The following is a 22,953-nucleotide window of genomic DNA, read 5'->3' on the forward strand; positions in this document are numbered from 1 at the left end:
AAAAGTAAATAAATGACAAAAATTCCATAAAACATCAAGAATTGAATGGAGAGTCTGAAAAAAAATGGACAAATAGTAAATCTTCCTCCGTTGCCCCCCTTGTTGTGCATGATCATTAAACATCTGGAGACTTTGCACACATGCCTTGCTTCTTTCCAACAGCTGGACATAATGGAAGAGAATAAAAGTTCAGTCTGAATTATGCTGCTTTCATGAATGTTAGTCAGACACCTGATATCTGACCCTATGCAACATCCATTATAATTTACCATGCTCCGCATTAAATAGATAGGTGGCTTTTTCCTTACTCCTTTTTTCTTTATTCTGACATGAATGTCTGATAAAGTGGTTAAACCACCTCAAACAATCCCCTTCAAAAATTATTTTTTCTCTGCTTTAGTTGTGGGAATTATTTTCTCTTCCGTTGTCTCAAAAGGCTCTCAACATAGTTTAGCTTACACGACATCATTACGTTTAGCCACTATGCCCAGTATTTCATTAATCAGGATAAAAAGAACCCAAAACTAAGCCACCCAAACAGAAACTAACCATATATGTTCAAGAACTACATTATGATTCCAGCACTTAACATTAATTTTTCAAAGCACTGTTACTTTTAAAGAGAAACTTTATCTGAACACATTATGAACTTCGTAATCTTTCACACTGACTCATGAAAATAATATCTACTGCTTCTGGTAGATTCATCTCATTCATATTGTTTGATATTTGCCTTGGCTTTGGATCCAGTACAAAAGCATACATCTGAACACAAAGACACTGCCTTTGTCAAAGGCAAATCCACGTTCTGTATGAACAATGAAGGAATAAATCAGAGGGTTTTTCTCTTTTAAAAGATGTATCCAAAACTTGCCTTCTAATAAAAATCAGGCAGTGCTGGAATATGTGATTTAAAAAGACTCTGAAACCAGGGATCAAGTCAGCATGGTGAGAAAAATTGTCTTTTACTCCTTAGGCATCAGCTCACATCATGACAAGACCGTGCACAGGAGTTCAAATATCCAAGTACTGCAAGCTGTCTTCTGCCCAGCCAACAAATGGCCTCAAACTGTGCATGTGGACCGAGCAGACAGCATGGTCCTTGATATTCTTGTTATGTGTGAAAACATCAGTTCCAAGGGGACCTCTCCTCACAACTGGTTTGCCATCTTCCAGCTCCAGCCATTTGATGCCATTTTTTAAAAGAGCTTTTTAGCAATACATTTCAATCTAGAGACTCCGGTAATAAATCCTCGTTAGTGTCAGTTCAGATCACATCACATCACTGCTACTGAAGGAAAAGACGTGGATCCAGTGAACCCGGTCTTCACATGGCTGTGTGTCTTGATGCCAACCTGCAGGGGGGTCCCAAATTTAAGAAGACCACCACTAATCCAACTGTTAATGTTCCCGTGGTAGTGAGGGATGTCTCAGTACCTCTGGGCCCTGCTGCCTCATTGGGCGGCTCTGCTGTTGCCTGCACTCTCCTTGCCAACACCATCATAGGGGAGTCATCTCATTGAAAGCTACACACACATTCACTTTCTCTTTTATCGGTGTGTTCCTGTTTCCTTTTCTCTTTTGAAAGAAAGTGTGGGATGGGAGAGGGAGAAGAGCAAGCCCATGGATGAGTCACTGTGAAGTAACGCACATAGCATTTTTCCTTCTTTTGAATAGGAAAAAGTTATAAAAACAGTTTAAAGGGGGAAAATTATCTTGAGAGAAAGGGTTCTGATTAAAAACAAGGAAGAAAAATACTTCATGTTTTCTAAAACAGTTGAAGGGGGGAGGTCTTAGCAATTCTATGACAGGGCAGAAGAGCAAATAGTGGGAGTAGAAATGACAGTTGTTAGTGGAAGCTTATCTACAAATTTCATCGTTAACCAAAAGCTTTACTTTAATGAGGGTTTAAGTGATGGCTACTTATTTACCACCTTAATTAAAGTCTTAAGTTTGTTTATTTTTTTAGAGAGTATGTATTGGGGGTTAATTTAAAAATGCGTGGAGGCTGCTCTCTAATTGTTGCTGAAGAAAGAGCAGACCTTGCAGGCTTTTAACACAACAACATCCCTGAAAAACCAAACAGGAATTAAATAAGGCCTGGATAAACAAACTTCTCACTGGCCTTGCACAAAACCTATAAAAGTCAGAATTGCAGCTGGACAGAGCAGTGTCTTTTGAAGCTTTGCAGTAACATTCCTAAATCAAATCTGTAGTTCAAAGCTGTTCACACAGGGAGTGTTCAGTTTCAGAAGTGGATGACATCACCCACTGTTCAGATTTACAAAGAAACTACAAAAATTGAATCATTCAACCACTGAGATCCCAGGATGAAGCAGACACTTACAGCTAAAGCATTTCCTTATGACCATATGAAAACATATTAAAAGAAGTGAAAAACATGTCAAAGCACAAAGATATTGAAGGAAATGTAACATAAACAAAGAGCTAAATTTAAATATTGGTTGCTAAAAGCACCAGAAGAGCTTAAGCAAAGAAAGACTGAGAAAATCTTAGCCTTCTTGTGTAGTTAATTATAATCTCAGAGAAGGTATCTTTTGAAAAACATTCTACCTCTAACAATTTTATTTCTGAAACAATAAGCATCAGATTCAGCATAAAAAAATGAATATCCAAAATTATTCATCATAAACCCAATTATTGAACACCATAAGGGGAATATTTTATATCAGCAGCTCTTTGAGAAAGCTAATAAAACATATCAGAAGACATGGAAAATATGTAAACAAGAGCTTACTTTGATAAAAAATTCAAAAAATAACCCAAATTATACAATATACATTCAGCAAATTGACAAGCTTCATGTTTGCACAAGGGCTAACACAGTTTCTGGTTTAAATTTGGTTTAAAAATCAACAGAAAGGGGTTACTGCAGGCTGTGGTCAAATACACTAGTCCTGGGAGCTCTTATTTTTGCTGCTGCTGTTGTCAAAAGTTTTCTTGACCAAAAAAAAAAAAAAAAAAGGAAAAAAGATGTGAGGGGTACACTGATTTTGAAGAGCCTTGAGTGCCATTCAAACATTAACACTATTTTTTTCACTTTGTTTGCCTTCCTGCTTGCCTTGATTGCTTTCTCTCTTCGTTACACCCACACTGCCTGACCTCCTCTTGCTCCTGTTTCTCTATACTCCCTAAATTACCTACCCATATGCATCACATTAAAACATGTTATCATCTTCTCTTCCCATTACATCCATCAGAATTGTCAACTTTGCAAATTTACTGTGAGGGTCAGATAACTAATATTTCTCTGCACGTCGCAGCTTATAGATTTGTGCTATTAATGGAGATTGTCAACTTTCAGCACAAAAAGTTTATAATGCTCCCATTTGCTGAGAAATAAACGGAAACCCTAAAAGCCAGAAAGTCTGGAGACAATAAAGAGACTGTCGACTTTACTATTTTTTAAATCTTGTAATTGTTACAAGCTTGCTTCACAATCCTTGCATGAAGAGATCTGACATGACTGACCCACATTTAGGGCTTTTCCCCTCCTACGGCACAGGTGCATTCCTCATCCTGCCCCATCACCCTGCTCTTTGGACACAGGGGTCATCTTCATTTTTCTGTGCTCTTGATTTACAATCAGTGTGTCTAAGTGTTATAATGATTCAAATAATACATAAAAACATTCGACAACTCATGGCCACAGCCTTCCCTTAAGAGGAGGCGGGGAATTGCTGAGTGCACCCACTCCTGTATTTACAGCCTTCACGCTGCTCTGTGCAGATGCCCGGCAGCAGAGTGCTGGGCTGAAGCACTGCCTCCCGTTCTAAAAGCATGTGGCCCATCACACACACTACAAGTAGACACAACAGTGTAGAGAAGAGGACAAGAGAAAAAAAAGATCCCAAAACCAGGATCCAGGTCCAGTGGTCGCAGTGTTTGGACCCCCAAGGTTTAGTAAGAATCTTCTTTACAAAGGAATTGTAAGCAAGTTACGTTTTGTCAACAGCTCCTCTCCTGCTGCCACACCTTCTAAACTATTTGGAAACTCTCAAGAAGTTAAAATTGCACACCAAATGCTCTCTTATGCAGCAGGACCTCAACTGGAACTGCTGCCATCCCAGTCCCTGGCAATGAAGAGACTCTATTACAAAGCTTCTGCAGATGCAGCTTACGTTGTCCAAGAGGAAAAGCACATCTAATAAATATGAGATAAAAAGTGTATTGATGAAGCCTATGATGCAGCTAGCTCAGCATGAGCCTGCACAGCCCCATGATCCAGCTGGTATTTTTTGATTGTTGCAATTGCCACAACCTCAGGGGTACCAGGTTCAGTGAGATGGAGAGAGCTATTGGAAAGGGATCTGCTTTGCTCACATTTGTGACAACAGGCAGCTACAAGCCCACTAGATTCTGAAACAGGCTGCAAGGAAGGGAGTGTGTAAACACCCACTGAGTTGAAATAAAGAATACAATTCACTAAATTGAGACATGAACCCTTCAAAAAAAACCACTAAAGATGTTTGCTAAATGACAGACAGCTCCCTTTCCTAAAAATGACAGCAGCATAGCACTAGTTATTCCTATAAAGCCCAGGTTTACTTCGCTAAGCACAAAAGAATCTCTTAGCAGACTTGCCCATCAGCGGAGGAATGAGCACACAATCCATTACAAAATGGAAGAAAGCAAATGGAACAAAACAATAAAGAACATGAATTTTCTTATTTTCTCTCTGTGCAGTATTAGTGCTTCAAAGTTCATGATGGTACAGTGTGAAACAGGAAATGATGTAGCAGATATCCAAGGACAAAATTTGGTGACAAGAAAACGACACTGCACTGTTCTGCAGCTTGTTCTCTATGACACATTACTCTCATTTTATGCTAGTTCTAGGGAAGATGCTTACTATCTAGCCAAATCACAAGTATTTGCTACACAACACTGATTTTCAGACTGTTCCAGTGTATACATTACTACATTGGCGGGGAGTTTCTACTTCTGGGAAGACTGACATGGCCTCCTCCAAACAAAGGGTGCTATCCTTCTCCTACAGGAAGGCAGAATTTGTTCCTGGGTTTACAAAAGCTCTAAGTGTAGTCTGACAGGATTACTAGCAAGGATTATGCAAAGCACTGTTAAAGAACTACTACACAGGAAAAAAAAAAAAAAAAAACAACAGGTCAAAAGTCAAAAATCCTTTCTCACGACATCAGGCTGATCTGTAGTAGAATCTTATGAGTAGATCTAATGAGTTGGAGACTCATAAGAGGAAAAGAGGGAATATGTGTTTTCAGATTTCTTTTAGTTATGGACTAAAGCAATTCCTCCATTTTTCTTCTTTTTTTTTTTTTTTTTTTTCTTTTTCAGGTTAATCTATAACAGAAAGTTGTACCCATAAGGTTCCATTTCAGGGGGAGGGAAGGTGGGTGGTTTATATGTCAGGCCAAATTCAGATCCCATTACTCACATTAGCAAGCAGTAACACAAAAGACCTCAGTTACTTCAGTGGGTTTAATCACAGGGTAAGGTTCCACTCAAACTGAATGAGTAGCAAAATTTGCCTCTAAATTACATGCCATTAATATTATAGAAAAACTAGATAATTTGTATAAATATATACCATCTCCACAAAAGATGAGTTTTAATGGTCAAAGTTCCTTATATTTTTGCATTAAGATGTATATTCTGGTTCTGAAAAATCTTAAATTTACCAGTCATTGAAATACTGCATAAAAAGAGTTTGAGAACATAATAGTCATGCAATTAGAGATAAACATCTAAAAATCTAAATATTTTCTTGCATTACTAGGAACAAGATATCTGAATGAACTCATTGTAAAATGACAGAGAATCTTACTTGGCTTAACAGTTTTGAAACTCCTTTAGCATGTTCAAAATCTGGTCTTCCAAGTACAGCAGGCTCCTTATTCATCTCTCCCCTTCCTTTCTTATACTCAGCCTTAAAAAAAAAAAGAATATGAATCACTAATAAATTGTTTGGTTTTGTTTTATCAGGAGAAATGTAAGCACTAAAGCGAGTAGAAAAGGTCTCATTTAATGATCTGCATGACACTATTTTTAGAGTTGTTCTAATCAGCACTGAAAAAAAAAGCCCTACTCAGGCTTCAGCCCCTTAAGAACAAAATATTTATCTATTGTAAAACACAATGAACAGCATTCACAAAATTCAACTTGAAACAAATGCACAGCTTAAAACTAAGAAATATTGTTCTCCCAGTCAAGGCAGAGTGAGTTACAATGGCTCAGCATTTTTTACGCCAGGGTCTGCAGTTTACACAAGATTATTTGTAGCAGCTGAAACTAGCCTTGAAAGAAAACTGGGCTGAGGGGCAGCTTTTTTGAAATGTTAGGTCAAATTCCACTCTCATTTCTACCACTGCAGTCTTGCTGGATGTCAGTGAAGTTGCATTGGTGTAAGAGTGGAATTTGTCCCACGGGACTGGTGTTATGTTATCTTTCCAGCTGAACTGCCTCCCATGCAAATTGCTGCAATTTTTTTCCACTATGCATTAGAAAACAGTACAGATGAATTGACAATATGTGCTTTGCGATATCACAAACTAAATTATCCATTGCCTAAAATAGGCTTCTTGCATTACTCAGGCACTGTGAATCAGCAAGGACACATCATAACAACAGACTGAGAGAAATAAAAGTCCCAAAGCCACTCTAACTCAAGGGGGCTTGAACAGCAATTGGTGAATTTGGGTGTTGAACGTAAGATCTTGGTTTTCAGAAAATCCAGAATATTCAAAAGGTAAATCTCAGGTCTCTGAAAACTGTCTCTCCATAGGTGCCTAGTCAGTCTCACATGAAATTATTATAATAGCAGTTACTTAAAATCTTGGCTCGGGGCTTCAAATATATTTATTGTTTGAGTTGTCCATAATGAAACATAAAACTGCATCACACATTGTTACTTCTCAAACTGCTCCTTGACCTATCCATTAGCAGACGTCACGGTGGGAGGGAAACAAATTTGAGATGAGAGTTCAGGGAGGTGAGCCCCTGTGCAAGAAGTGGCGTGTTTGCATAGCTCTCGGGACAGTGAGGAACTGCATTTCCCTGTCACTGCTGGCTGAGATCTGAGGGGGAAGAGCAGCCCTGGGATGTGGGCTTCTCTTGTACCGAGGTGAAAAAAAGCTTGCTGTATCTTCTGAAGTGCAGTACAGCATACAAGCATGTGACTTATTTTGAGAATAGGTATCACAAATAAAGCTGAAACAAAACCAACTTTAGTAAGATTAACGTTGTTTTTAGATCAATGACCAAGAGTTGCAAAGGTCACATTGTCACATTGAAACAGAACTTCATAACAAACCAGGGAAGGGTGTTTTTATTGTTGGATTTGAGGGGTTTTTTAATCAAAGCTCCATAACAGATTTGGGGTTGCAGGTTTTCTGCTTGTGACGTTTCAGAAATTCGCAGCATTCTAAACAATCTGTCTGAAATTGGAATAAACAAAATAACATGTAAAAAAATACAAATAGAGTAACAGGAGGGCATACATCACTTATTATCTTTGTTATCTCCGTTGCCATCTTTATGTCTGGCCTGTTCAGCACTTCGGTGTATCTGTGAGTATCTTGCACATCCTTCTTATAGGATACCTATCAAACAAAAAACAGTTTTGTTTAAAACAAACAAAATAAAAACGTTCAAAGTTTATAAATAATCTTTGATGACCTATCAACTCAGCCATCAAATTCAATACAACTCTGCCTAATTTATTCCAACACAGTTCTGCTTGACAGGGATTATTTAGTAAGACTCACACACAGGTTAACAGGATAAGGAAGAAATTCAGAAGAATAAAATACAATATCAAAATGAAGAATGGTTTTGCTTAGAAGCATAGTAGAAAATGAAATCATTACAAAGACCCAAATATTAGTTTTTATCATTAAATTTCAGAGGACTTCTAAGAGTATAGCACTTTGTCTATGCTGTCCTCTTTTTAATACAAACTAACCCCCCTATGATACTGAGCACCACAGCTACATTGAACAGAAACTGTAATTCTACCATGGCAAACACCTTTCTCAATACCAGGCAGCCGTGTGGCTGGTATGTAATTCGATGACACAACTTCACCACAGCATCCCCCGCTCCCCGCAACCCCATTTAGTTGCTTCTTTACACAATCATGGGGACAAGAAGGCTGAGTGTTTCAGCATGTGGAGTACAAGACTGAATATTTCTGTTTGTGGAAAAGCCACTACTATAATGAATGGGCTCAGACAATTTTGGCCAGAAGGTAGGCAAGGCCAAATATTCTCTATTTAGCAAAGTAATCACAGGAACAGCAGAGACCTCAGGGATGTTACAGAGCCCCAAGACCACAAGTTATCTTTCTTCTCCCTCTTCAGGGTCTGTAGCCTTTTTTCTCTCCCTTGCTGTAGCACATGTGCCAATCTAAGCCAATTTCCAAGAGCTGTCTTACTGAATTATTCTGAATTACTAAGAAAATCATCCCTGGTATTCAAAAGTGTCTGAGAAACTGAAGTTTCAGGCAAAAGTTAGAAAACATAAAGTCTACAGGAAATATAAGGTATCAGAGTAATTCCTGCTTTAGTAGACAGTTTTTTAGATTTTTCTGCTGTTGTTTAACAAAGTTAATCAACCTCTCAAGATTGTATTTCACCATCAAGAAAGTCCTCAGCTTGAGGCTTCACTTATAACCTCTACATCTAGCTCCTATTTCCAGTGTAAAGTTTTACTCTGGGTACGATGCAACAAACTCAAACTGCAGGACCCAATGACAAATATAATTTGTAGAAATGTTATTGTAAAAAGAAAATTTAAAAACCTTACTTTTTGGCAAATATTTTACAGGCGACAGGAAAGTAATTTTGCATCCACATGGCTTCAGCTAAGCCGACAAGCTAAACAGGCTTCACTGTTGGCTGCTTGCCCACAAATAAATCTTATAATTTTTAACATACAATGAGTGACACACAAGTGTAATCAATGATAAAATAAATAAAAAGGTTGGATGAATACAGCTCAAAGTTTCACCTACCAAGAAAACAGAAACTGTTTCTTACAGCTTATTGAAACCACTGGAAGTTTTGTTTTGGTTAGGTTTAGATTTCCCATAATTTTTTTAAGAAACTAGATGTACAGACAAGCATTTGCAATTCAGGGCTTTACATGAATTTAGTTAATTATATGCTGTTCATCCTAATGACCACATGAGGTGAGGTGAAAACCACAAAGGCAGCAGAAACAGGTTTCTGAATAGCACCCTATCATCCATGTAAATTGCAAATTAAAGGTCAGCATATGTGCTCAAAATAGAAATTAGGAATGGAGTGAATCTAACAACAGAGAATCAAGAATAGTAGTGATAAAGTTGAGGAAACATGGTCACTTATTGCTCCCAAATGACATGATCATATAGTACATGAAATAATGGATAGTGGTTAATTTCAGGGGGGAAGGAGGGAGGAATAAGACAGTGACAGTCCTTTATATTTCACCATTTTCAATTATATTAGATGCAAGGCCAATTGCTCTAGCTTTCCCTGAGTGAATTATTATTCTTCCTGCACCTAAACCAGTATGCCTATTACTTATGTCTGAGGGAAAGTCATCTAGCATTTTACAAATGTCTGCAATATATATTTGCTCCATTCTGCAGCTTGTCATACTCCAGTGAGAATAAAAATGTTATGCAGCAGAACAGTAGTTTGTCAGAGGCAGGCCAAAGAAAGAAAAAATATGTTTCCCATTTCCTGAATAACCCCAATCCCTGGATGCTGACCCTTTCCCATTGGGACATGGTGCTGGCCTCTATTACACAGCTGCTATTCTGTTCCATCTAGTGATTTTCTCTTTTTTTTTTTTTTTCTTTTTAGTGCTGTGTTAGAACAGTAAAACCAGAGCTATTCTGGGAGAGCAGGGAGATAGCTGTAGACAGGGCAAAGCAACCAGCTTGGTGTGTGTACACATGGGCACTGAGAAGACAGAAAGTGGAGAAGCCTGCGAGAGCATGGAAGAGAAAATGAAGCCGGGTGAAGCGGCTAAAGAAAGGAAGCAGCAGAAGCACCCAGGGAAGGGGACATCTTTTCTCCTGAGTTAGTTCAGTCCCTTACCAAGAGGCTCAAACACTGACTGGAACCTCCAGGCATTACATGATGCCCTTACTCAATCTTCACTTCAAAGACTTGCTCAGGCTCTACCAAAAAACATGACCAAAGGCTCAAGAGTTGCTCCTTTGAATGGGGACTACAGATCTACAAAACATCTGCACAAATTGGCCTTTGCATAGGAAAAAGTAACCAAGATACTGACAATTTAAGAGCAGCAAGAAAGATGCAGGAACAAAAATGGGAAATATTGTACCAACTCTAGTTTTGAAGTTGCAAATATTCAATTACAAATACTAACTAAATTTGAAATTACAATAAAAAGTGCTTATGTTGTTGAATATTATTGTAGAAGAATGATAATCTGAACAAAAGACATTTCTCGTCTTGAATCCCAAAAATTATTACATAGTCTGAACCGCCAGTAGTTTTCAGCAAGTGTGGAAAATATTCAGGACTTTTGCATAATTAGTAGACTAATTGTAATAGGGCCAAACCTCCAGCTCTTATAAAAAGGCATAAAGTCCACTGAGGATAAACATGCTAGTCTATTTATTCCAGCTAAGGATCCTGAAAATGCTTTACCTTTCATGGTGGTGCCAGTGTACTGGAATGCACTAAAATGCTGCAAAATAAACAGATTCCTAACAAGGTTACAAACCATACCAGGCTGTCAATCAACAAATGGAAGCTTCTCTGCTACATGGTGACCCAAGCACACCTAGGTTTAAAGAACTCAGACCTTTCCTGAAGTCTTTTGTCTGATCCCCTATTCCAATTCCAAAACTATTCCAAGCTAGAGGCAAAATATGCACAAGTAGCTATGAACATATTTTGCCCTCTTGAGATGCACCCACAGAAGGCAGCAAGGAGTGGGGCATATCTATCTGCAAGAGAATTCATCTCTTACTGTTCGTCCCTGCTTAGCATTTTCTAAGAGCTGCAAGTCCACTAACTAATGGCCTGTCAGCTGTGTCTCTGCCCCCTTTTCTCTCATCTGCACTTTGAGGTCCATCAGCACTACGAAAATGACTAGCTGGTGCCAATCATTATTGGCAACAGCTTTTCTGATCCCCACTCAAATGGTGTTGAAAACTGTTTCCCGGCTCATGTTGAAGAGACAAACACATTTCTGGCCCATTACAGATTGATGCAGTCATCCTTTCCAGTAATGGGCTTGAAAATTGATTGGTCCCAATTACATCAGAAGTAAACACATCATTTTCAGCACCACTTGGAAGTGGTCCAGGGGGACCTGCTGTCGACAACCACTGTCAGCAGAAAGTTAGTCAGGGAAAGGTGATTTTTCCGATGCAGAAGCTGAACAGAGAGCAAGGAGGAGCTTGACTTTAACGTGTTCTGCATCAAAAGAAACATTGACATTTTGGTATGTTATTGATGGTGTTTAAGCACATCAAGTTTAAGATCTGCTGATTTGATCTTATCCAAAATAATGTGATTTTTTTGTGTGTAGATTGTGACTGCATAAATAACCTGAACATGACAAAAAAGCTTAATCCTAAGACAATACCAACTTCTTAAATATTCAGATTTAGATGGTCAGTAAAACATTATAAATTACTGCTACTGACACCGTATGGACTGCAAATAGCATGCATATATAGCAAAAGTTTGCCTATCTGTCAACTAACATTTTAAAACCACCACTGTTTCATACATAAGAGTAAGAAATAAGATACCAGGGCTCCAATCCCAGATCTGCAAACTGCCTTTTAAATGTCCACAGATGAGTCTATTGCAGTTTTCATATTTGTGAAATCAGAACACCACTTCCTTTTTCATACAATGTAATGCCGTGAGGAGAATCAATAACTCTAACCAAGCAAAACATATAAATTGCTGTACAAATACTTAGCATTGCTTTGCTACGTAAAATACCCAGTGACGAGCCAAGTCACAGAACAGAGAAAACTGTGATCCACAGCTTTGAGTGCCTTCGCCAAACACTATGTGCAGCTGCTACCCAGGCACAAGGCAGTAAGTGTTTTCTTTGCTATAGAAACTTCATTGTCATGTCGTTTCACTGTTCAGTTACTTTATTTCATCCATTTGATCTTCAGCTACACATAAACCAAACCACTATTTTGTGACCTGATGGTTTTCTAAGGGCCACCATCGAATTTTGATCCCAAATTCGGAAACATCCAGCTGAACTCCATGACATCAGCCAAGCACAGGCATAAAGTAGCCTGATGGTCCCAACTTCACTTTTCTCCAAATGCCTTTGTGTGCTGAAGTCACATCATTAACATTCATTTCACAAAACACAAACACAATTTATAATGAAAAGTAGTCTGGTTTGGATAAACATGCATTCATTCAAGAATTATGCAGCATTTAAATTATTTTCCAAGTATATTCCCTATCATTAAAAAAGTCAATTTTGTTCTTTCAAATGCAATTTTCTTCAGACTAAGTATGAAGAAGAGAAAAATGTTTTTCTTATACATGATCACATTGTTCAGGAGATTTTACAGTATTTCCATATTATGCAGCTTCAGCCCACACTTATGCAGCATGTTAATGATATTCAAAGTAGTGTGCAGGCCTACAGCACCTGACAGTTTCAAAATGTCAGCACAAATGTATTGTAAGTTGGATACAGTCTTAATTTTTAAAAGAAATCACACATTTCACAGAGTTGAGTATAAATGTCAGCCTTATTTTAAGGCTGAGTAAATAGTCTTAAACACATCCTAATCCTATTAGATAAAAACCCTGCTTGCAAAGGTTGAATTGAGTTGGCAAAGCATTGTAGGTAAACATGCATTCTGCTCCCATAGGTATACTGTACTGAGTGGTGGATAAAAGAGCTTTGTCCTTCTATTCCCCCAGTAGTTTCCCTCCTTTTTCCCTCTATGTTGAAAGCTGTGATTCTACAAATAGCCTGAAATAGTTGGGAAAGACAAAAGCTTCACATTTGGGATGTTCGCTATTCCACAGTCTGATTCAAACATGAAAACTCATGCAACTCTTAATTAAACTTGTACTTATGAAACAAGAAATCCACAGCTCTTCACCATGGTGCCCAAACAATCACCCAGAGGAACTGTGTAACTGCACTTACATAACTTGTTCCTTTTTGTGTGATAAAGATACCTCCCCATTGCACTGCAGCTCTCCATGAGCAACCAGAAAGAATCTGTTCTTACACAGGTGAATCTAACTGGTTAGAGTTTTATGTTGGATTTGGAGGGTTTTTTTAATTTTTTGAAGTTTGCTCAGCTTGAAAATAATTTCCTTCATATTTTTTTATTTTTTATATGCTGTTAAAAGTTCTCATTTATCAAATGATCCCTCCCTCCTCTATTTGCCTTCATTTCCTTTTTTGTTGTTGTTTCACTTGCTTTAAGAGTGAAAGAAGATGAAATAACTGAATTTCATTTACTCCCACATCTGTAACTCTGCTCTCCCTAATTCTGTTAGTAGGGGATGTATAGCTGTAGAAGTGCAGTGGCTTTTGCACTAGCATACTAATCCTCAGACCATGAAGAATTTGATTTAAAAAGTCATCTCACATTCCTCCTGGTCCCATCACCCTCTCTGAGAGGGAATCCCATCTCTCTTCCCAACATTATTTCCTTCGCTAGCAGTCCACCATCATTCCTATTGCTTATGGGGAGAGAAGTTCATGTTCCCAGTTCCTCCACTCTGTCAATCTGACATCCTGATGCTTCCAACAGCAGCGATGGCCAGAGTTTGACAGGAAGAGGGAATTCTGTAATCAAGGCATGTTGCAAATTACCACTGGGAGTTCCAACGCAGGTATTTCCCAGCAGAAGAAAAAGTTATTCTTCAAACATAATGCTTCCCTGAAGTTTTCCAGCAGGCTTTTAATCAGCAGCCAGCTGTCAAGATTCTGCACACACAGACATACATTTAACATTGACATTTAGCTTTCAGTCTGCATAACTTGAGTGTTTGTTACACTGCCAGTAGAGAAGACAGGGTAAATTAAAGTTAATTCAAATGAACACATTTTCTGTATCGTTAGGAGCAAACAAATATCACGTTTATCTAAGAAACAAGAGTTCTAAAATCACATAACCACCTGACTTGACTTGTTTACCTAAGAAGAATCAAAATGGATCATAGTTTTAAAGGTATTTATGAATCATCTGCTCTTACTTGTTTTGTATACTCTTTAAAATGACCTCACGGTTTCAGCCAATCTTCTAAAAATTACTTTTTCCTAAGTAAGCTTTTACAAAACATAAAACAGTTTTCTTCAAATTTGTGTCTGTATAATTCAAGACACTAACTTTGGTAGCATTTCCACCCCTAGCAATGGTACATTGAGCTAGTATAAGCTGGCTCAACCATGAAATCAAACCTGACTTGAAACTAACGAAAATGTAAGTACTATTATTAGGCTTTTTGTATTCTAAAAACCTAAAGAACTTCAAAAATTTAACAAGTAGCTGTTAAAATAAATAAATAAATAAATAAATAAAAAGCTTTAAAAATATTGTTAAATACTCTAATTTATTTGCAAATTATTTAAGTAAAACTACAAGAACAAATCCTTTGGTCAATGGCGTAAACTACTGCCAGGCATCAAACTGAACTCTGTGGCTCAGATTCTGTAAAATAAGCCAGAAATTGTTCTTTGAAACTCATTTAATATGTACTTATGGGATGGGAACAAAGTTATTAATGTGCATGAAAGTGTGCAAGAGCAGGGCAGAAACAGCCCCCTTCTCTCCTCTGAACAGAACCCTTGAAGAACTATCCAAGTGTTGACAGTATAAGACACTGAAACCTTGCTGGTGTTCATGTAAACCACGAGCTTTATACATTTTCAGAGTACAGGTAGGCATACATGAATTCAGAGAACTTGTCTTTACAATTTTATTTCAAATCAACAGCACTTAATAACAATTACTACTAATAAACAATAACAGCTTTCCAGTGCAGTTTGGAATAAGTCACATACTATTACTCATAACATATATTTTAAACACAAATCATATTGCAAATTACTTCAAAGAAAATAATGTAAAAAAATACCTACTAATGAAATACGAAAATATTCCATGCCCACTTCCTTTCAGTTAGTTATAACATAGTTACACAAAACAAGCAAACTCATTTCAGATGGGGGAATACTTACATCACTCTGGTATTTATTTACTTCCATGGCATGCTTGATATCTGGAGGCTCCTTCATGTGTGCATAATCTGAAGTTCCTTTCTCAGCATCATGGTTTTGTTTATAGAGAACCTGAAAAGCGCAACATTACACTTCTGTGACCTTGTCAGAGCTGATATAATAACATGAGCTGGGTTAAACCTAGAGTCATAGTGTGGCTGTATTCAGGAAGAAATGTAATAAATAATTAAGCTCCTTAATGGAACCAGAACCCTGAAATGAGAGCCACTTCTACCCAAAACAGAGACCTGTGAGGCACAGTCAGCAGAGAGATTTCTCTGAGCCTATTATTGCAACAGGGATATGAGTAGACAGGAGGAAGAAAAAGAAATATCCAGAAACAGAACAATAATCTTAACAAGGTGAGAAGACAGCCCAGGGAAAAGCATAAGTTTTGGGGTTTTTTTCTCAAAACACGCTTGAATCTATCGGCTAAACAAATATTTCCTCAGGTTTCTTTTTTTTTTTTTTTTCTGTTTTCAGAAAAAAATAAATCTATATTTTGTGCATTCCTCACAGATAAACAGGTTTACATGAAATACTCATAGCCAAACATCTATTTCTTCCACTGTTAGGAAACTACTAGCACAACATACGTTTTGACTAGCCCCCAGCTTCACAAAGAAAAATAATATTTACATTCAATTGTCATCATAGTAAAGGAAAACGGAACTGGATTTTGAGTTTATAAACAAATATATTTCTATAACAGAAACTGAGCTCAATTTTGGGCATTCATCCAGCTTTCACTGTACTGTGTTATACTTACATATACACACACTCACATACTAAAACTGCCTGAAAAGCTGATCTTGCACTTACCCTTGTCAGAAGCTTTTAGGCTTACATTAGGAAACTTCATCAGGTTTTGATGCCTGAACAAGTAGCAAGCATCGAGTAAATTCATTTCCTAATAGCTCTCAGGAGAAAGTGTTAAAATAATCCTTAAGAAAACAGCAAATACTACATAAGACTGAAAGCTGACCAGAAGGAGAAGGATTTGAAACTAAAACCCCTGATAGCAATAAAAGAATACTGTGAAAGCTTTGAGATGGTAACTCTTGACTATGGTGATTAAGAATCTTTTAGGACAGGATACTAGAACTGTGAGAAAATGTTGTATCTGTTTGTGTTTAAGGCAGCAAGATTGCATCTCAGTCACAGATCAGGGTGCCCAAGGCAATGTATTAGTATCTGCCCAGACTATCTCGGATTACAAAATGATACATAGGCTGAGAGATTAAGACAAAAAGCGTTGTAGGTTTTTTTTGCACTGCTACTATATGAATGAAAGTACCAAATCAAGAAACTTAAAACCAGCCATCTCCTTACAAAGTGTAAATTCAACACAATGAGGCCTCTGGGGAAACAAATACAACTTCAACTGAAACAAAAAAAAAATCTCTATAACTTCCCCATACTGATTACATCTTGCAACCAGCAAAGCAGGCAATCTTTAACAAAGCATCACTAACAAATGATCCGCTGCAGAAGTGTAATTACTGTATAAATGTATGCCACAAAATCTCCTTTGCTACTTCTCCTGCTTCACATCGTCGCTTTTTAGATGTTTCCCATTAATATAATTCTGAAAAGCAGACCCATACAATTACTTCCAAAATCTACTAATTTACAGGTATTTTATCTACATAGACACTTTACTGGTTCAACATCTGTATTTTTTGTTGGTGACTGGGCCATGCAACCAAGACATCAGAAAACAAAAGCGCATTAACTCCCCATGTGAGAAAACTAACCAAAATAACAACTGAGTGTCCACTACCTTGGGAAAAGATGACTGTTTCTTTAGCTTAATGTAGGGATATTTGACTTGCTATATGACAACCGTGTTCTCCCTATCTTTTCATATTATTCTATTAACTGACTTAAGTAACCTTTAAGCAATCACAAGCTAGGAGGAGTTCAATGGATGTCTAGTTTAGTTTCTGTCAGTTTAGTGCAGAGCTATGATCCTTGTGGGTCCTTCCAACTCAGGACATTCTATGATTCTATTCCCAGATCTGTAAATCCATCCCAAGGAAGCAGGGAAAACATATTTATGAGGATTATTTCATCAGTTTCCTTAGAAGCATTATTTTACAGGTTATTCATGTCAATTTTCATATTTTAGCTTCACTGAATTTTCCTTATCAAATCTACATATGAAACTTCTCTTCAGAGAGATCAAGTACTACAGGTCACTGATGTAACCTCTACTCTGTAGTGGCACCATTTATTACCTCCAGAAATACAAGGCAATTATTGAAGTAGGTATGACTTCAGATTGAACTAATTTGTAAGTACTCATTTTTTATTTTTCTTGTCTTTCTCATACAGCAGTTGTCAATAGAAAGCTGCATTAAGGAGGGCTTTGTGCTCTTTTAACTTAATTCTGACTGACACTCTGTTTTGCAATACTTTACACACTATTCAATTTTTATTTTTCTATTTCCCTTTATAGTCAGTAAGCTGAGCTCCAAATTTAAAATCCACAGTGTTGGATTTTGTAGGAGGAAATGTTCAAGAACACAGTAAACACCATTTTAATCTCTAGATAGAGAATTAGATTATCCAATATATTTGTGCAAAACAAAACTAGAGAAGTCCAGGAGAGTAATACCTGCTACCACAGAGAGAAAAAGAAAAAAAAAAACAACACTTGACATTAATAATTACATAAAAACAGATAAAACAGTCTGATAATGTGTAATATGATTTTAAATGATGCAGTAAACCACAAAAATAGCTTTATCATAGTAAAATAAATACATATGAACACAAAAGGAGGATTCTGCCGACAGGTAAGAAAAACTCTGAAACTTTCTCTGGAAGTCAAATATATTGCTTAAGATCACATTTCTCATCATCTTTAAAAACAAATAGGAAATACTCTTGAGCACTGAAATATAGTTACGGTTTGAGATATTGCCCTGCGCAAAGGAGAAAATTAAACTGCCTTCTGTTTGCTTTAGATTATTCCTTTCAGATAAGAAGAAAAACAGCACAATCTCTTCTTATGGCAGAAATAAAGTGATGAAAAAAGTGATGAGACATATACTTTTTTTTTTCAACATTGTTTCCCTCTCAAGTAATTTGAAATACCTTTATCATTGTTTGTGACACTTCATGAAAAAAATGTTCTTCGTAAGGAAGAACCCAGTATACTGGTCTTCAGACAAGAAAAAGACTTGGCACAAAGCTAGCAATGATCAGAAGTTTTCCTTCAGAAATACTTTCCACAGGAAAACTGCAATTTTTCCAGAAAATGTCCATTTCCTTTCAGGAAAATCAGAATGAGGGCTCCCCGCCTAGACTGCACTCCTTAACTTTATTTTCTCATTGCACAGAGCAAGGAAATTGGTGAGGGCTTTGTGGGCTGGCAAGGAGAGTGAAGTTACACGTTGGGGACAGGGACTTCCCCCGCTCTCTCTAGCTTACCCCGCGGACAGCTACGACAAAAGAGAGATGGAGGAAAATCTGGTTGCTCACTCTCAAGAAAGCCATTTAGAAGTCAACAGTCAAATTTTCTGCTTACAGGAAAAAATGAAATTTATTAAAACCGCTCAACTATATGACACTATGAAGCTTCTTTTTAATTCTCCTGAAGCTTTTTTTCTCATCTTTAGTGCAGTGGGTTTCTGTCAAAACTTCAGATGGATTTCCTTCTCTATGGGTATTTATTTCCATCTTCATGTCAGTTCTGTATAAAACACAAAAGAGTAAATGTGGGTTTTATGCAAAAGCCAGCAGAGGTGGTCTTGGTTTAGTCTTTCCTGTGTATCTTGAAGGGGAAATTGAGCATGAATCCATACAGCCAAATAAGGGGAGAAAGCTCCGCAGGAGGACAACCACAACTCTCAGGATGTTGTACTCTCCATTACAGCAAGATCCTGTCAGTGCTGACATCGTGTGGCTGGAACCCTGCAGAACAAAGTCCTGGCCCTGCAGAAGTCAATGACAAATGCCATAGCAGTTAGAGTACGCAAAAATGATAGATGGTGCCACAGCAGCCTGTTTGCTCTGGAAGGGACGGTGAACGGTAGCTGTAGGTGGGGAATAATTTCATGTGAGAAAAAGGATATTTCCCTAGTTCCCTCCAAGTTCCTTATTATAGGCATGATCTGAAACTATGCATAAAATTAATAACTTGGGCTAGATCTAGGTAGGCTGAAAATAGAGCTGTCGGGCAGCAGCACCATTTCAGGATCAACTTCAAATCACAGGAGAGACCATTTGCTGAGGACACACCTGTGTGGGGAGATCACCCAGCACAGCCACACCAGCCTTGGCAGTCCTGGGCCAGCAGGCAGTGGCAGGGAGACTCAGTGGCTTGCACACCATGACCGCCTAGTCTCTACACACCTGCTTGGCAGATGAGGCCACGGACACTGCCAAGAGCACAGCATCACAGAGCGAGAGCACCTGCTTGATCTGGCTGAAAAAGCATTTGAGCCTGGCCTTGCATCCAAGAAGCATGAAAAGGGAGTCAGAGGTGTAAATTTTTTCTAAAGTGGATGGAGAGGAGGACACATACTCCTATTTTCCACCTCTCAGGAAATCAGCATCTATTTAAAACCAGCTTGCTATAGCTGAGAAACAGACTGCAGTTCTGCGCTTGCAACCATCTCTTTACAGAGGAGTTGGCACAACGGCCAGATGCTGCAGTTCCCTCTCCGCCCTGCAGCGCACCTTTGGTCTCCTCTTGCCAAAGCGATGACCTGTAAATCCACAATCCCAGCTAGACTGATGCAGCCGAAATCCTCTCTGCCACATCCTGACCCAGCTGAAATCTGAAATCCTTGTATTAGCTACTTAGGTATCGCAGTGATAGGCACAATATGGATTAGATTTGAATACCGCAGAGAAGATTTTCCACTAGAAAATCCCCTAGGATCCCTCTCAAAGTAGCATTAAATTCAGGTCCAGTGCAACAGTAACCACAAGTTGGAAAAACGTGTCAGCGTATCTTTAACTTTAATGGTAGATTATGATTTACAATGCATCTATTCCTAAGGGGATGGTATGAATTTTACAGGAAAAGTTTCTGCTTAAATATAACTCATCCTATATGCATATCTGTTTCTCTATGACTGTTGAATGATTCAAAAAAACCTTCAAAAATATCAAATGAAAATATCAGTCTTTTCCTTAAAAGGGTTCTTCTGATGAATTGAACGGTTTCATTTTTAGTCTCAGTTATTTATCTTTTCTGCCACATCACCGATATTAATTAACCTCATTTGCGTAAACTAATGTAGAATGTACTCATTTGGAATGAATCCAGGAGTAAATCTGTGGCAAACTAGTTAACTAATGTTTTATAAATCAAGCTAACGGTTTAAAAATGTTATACAAGTTTAATTCCCAATTTATTTCTACTGTAATTCTTCTAATCACTCACTTTACAATGAAATGTCACATTAATGTCATTTCAGCCTCTATGCTGCTTTGAATTGAGTGTATATATGTTCCGTTCCAAACTATGAAAACTAAAATGTTGTCCTGAGATTTCAATGCTTTCTTTTGTTATGAATATTTTTCCTTTGTTTGAAAAAAAACATTACATTAGAAGAATGCATACTGAGATCAAATCAATTATACGGATTTAGGAGTGTGTTCACTTCACACACTGGCTGTATTAAGCTACACATAGCTAATATATTTAAGAGAGGAAAAAGGCAAATCACGAAAAATGTGGAAAGGCTTAGTGGGCAGAAAGTCATGACTGTCTATCAGCCATAATTCTCATGAGTAACAATGAAAATCTGTATCTTCATTCATATTAAACATACTTAACACAATTCCACTGAGATCAACGGAAGTGAAGGGTCACCTGTGTACATTAAGGGTATTATATTTTTAAGCCCCGGGAGGCAACTGAACAGGAATTTACTATTTTACTGGTTGTTTGCATGTTTTTACACTGTGTTCAATATATTGTATTTCATATTTTTAATTCTGTAAAATTTATCATGAGTGGTAGCATGTAGACCATCAGAAACACATTTACTGCTACAAATAAGTGCCTTTAAAAGCCATTAAAGTATTTTTTTTTTCCTTCAGCATCAAACATTTTATAAAGCTAACAAAACACCCAAATTGAAATGGCTGTTATACAATAATTGTCTATTCCATAAATGCACTGCAATGTCACTGAATTAAATAATTCCTTATTGCCTTCATGGACTCGTAATGGATTTCATTGGATTAATGAATGCACTAGCAATCTTTGAATTTATATTTAATAACCATAAGAGGTAAGATTGTCAACATTTTAAAAGTGAGCAGTTCTTGAAGTTAAGAAGTTATGGTGAGAAACTCTGGATGATAAGCTCACTCCAATAAATCAAGCAGGCAATCAAGTATTTGTTCAAATATATTGTTTGCATTGGTCTCATTCTGTCGCACAATTCATCTAAAAATCTTTTTTGTGATTCTAAAATTGTACCTTGCTCTGAAGTTGTGTTAATTCTTTTGCAAATACACTGTCAATTGTGGCTGGCATCTGCTGATAGAGAGAGTTGGAAAGGTCTTTCTTAGCAGCTCCCTTATACTTCACCTAGAAGGGAGAAAAAGGTGACATAGAATGTAAAAATTAAGACACAGTAATCATACTACCTATTTTTCCTACTAAGTAAATAGGCATAGAGCATTAGAACTGGAACAATCTAATGCTGTCATGAACGTTCAAGCAAAACCAGATCTTTGAATAATAACTTTAAAGTACTTTAGGTGTATGTTTCTACTTCATGAAACAATGAAAAGTATCTCCTAATTAAACTAATTAATTTTAGGGGGAGTATAAAATAAGATAAGCCAGTTATTTTTCTATCCTTTTAAAAAATATTTCAAAAAAACCCCAAAATTATGTTTTTTTCTTTCCATTTTCCCAAGTTTTACAGGACGGGAGCAATGAGAGCCCAACAAAAATATTTTACAAATTAATAAGTAGTAGCAATTAAATGTAACTGGAAAGGACAGGAACATTGAGGTCAGCATGTCTGCCATCATTTCTCCTTCATCTTTTCATATTACAGACTCATTTAAAAACTACTTTTTATATATCCCTTATTTTGTCCCCTGTTCAGCACTACCAATTCTTCACAACAGGGTTTTATGCAACAGGTCAGAATAACAGTTCAAAATCTGGGAGATTTTTGCTTCAGATCTAAGATTTTCAAGTTCATAAAACAATAATGTGAAGTATTCCTGCGAAAGTGATCATAAATATGAAAGATATCTTAAGTGATACTGGTTAACGTCATTAATTTACTGTGCAATACATAGCTATTCATTAGAGACCAGTTAGGCACATGTATTATAGATATATCAATAATTTGCTGTAAAATTTTTTGCTGTTTCCCAAAACAGAGGGCTCTTTTTCACTGCAGCAAACATGCTGTTAAGAATTTAAGTGTTCAAGTTTTGCAAAAACAGGTTATGGGACACTAGAGGTCAGTAAGTTACAAGATAAACGATTTGTCACACCATTGGCTTCAGGTAGTGCTGCAATAAGCAGAGTGCACAATGGAGTCATCACATAAAACATATGAGTTTTTAAATTTTGAAAGATCTTTATATCTCTAAATCTTTGACTAATTGATCACACTGATCAATTCAATAAACGCTCTATATTGTGTTTTTGTAGACTACAATAGTCTCTTAGAAAACATAATTTCAACACATTTATGTCCCTTAGGA

The 22,953-nt window shown here is 37.2% G+C and overlaps 1 protein-coding gene across 7 annotated transcripts in view; it reads right to left on the reverse strand.

The window, feature by feature from the left end:
* Positions 1-22,953, reverse strand: part of NEBL (nebulette) — a 255,004-nt gene that overhangs the window by 65,621 nt on the left and 166,430 nt on the right. For 5 of the 7 annotated variants that reach the window (XM_071805211.1, XM_071805209.1, XM_071805208.1 and 2 more), the window contains 4 exons: positions 21,701-21,811; positions 15,214-15,324; positions 7,497-7,598; positions 5,825-5,926 (listed from right to left, as the gene is read on the reverse strand). The exons of the other annotated variants lie outside the window; for them this stretch is intronic. In XM_071805211.1, the coding sequence (XP_071661312.1) occupies positions 5,825-5,926; positions 7,497-7,598; positions 15,214-15,324; positions 21,701-21,811 (426 nt within the window). The remainder of the gene's footprint in view (positions 1-5,824; positions 5,927-7,496; positions 7,599-15,213; positions 15,325-21,700; positions 21,812-22,953) is intronic. 7 annotated transcript variants of the gene reach the window in all.

The sequence above is a fragment of the Patagioenas fasciata genome, chromosome 2 (assembly GCF_037038585.1).
Source record: "Patagioenas fasciata isolate bPatFas1 chromosome 2, bPatFas1.hap1, whole genome shotgun sequence".
Taxonomy (NCBI): Eukaryota; Metazoa; Chordata; class Aves; order Columbiformes; family Columbidae; genus Patagioenas; species Patagioenas fasciata.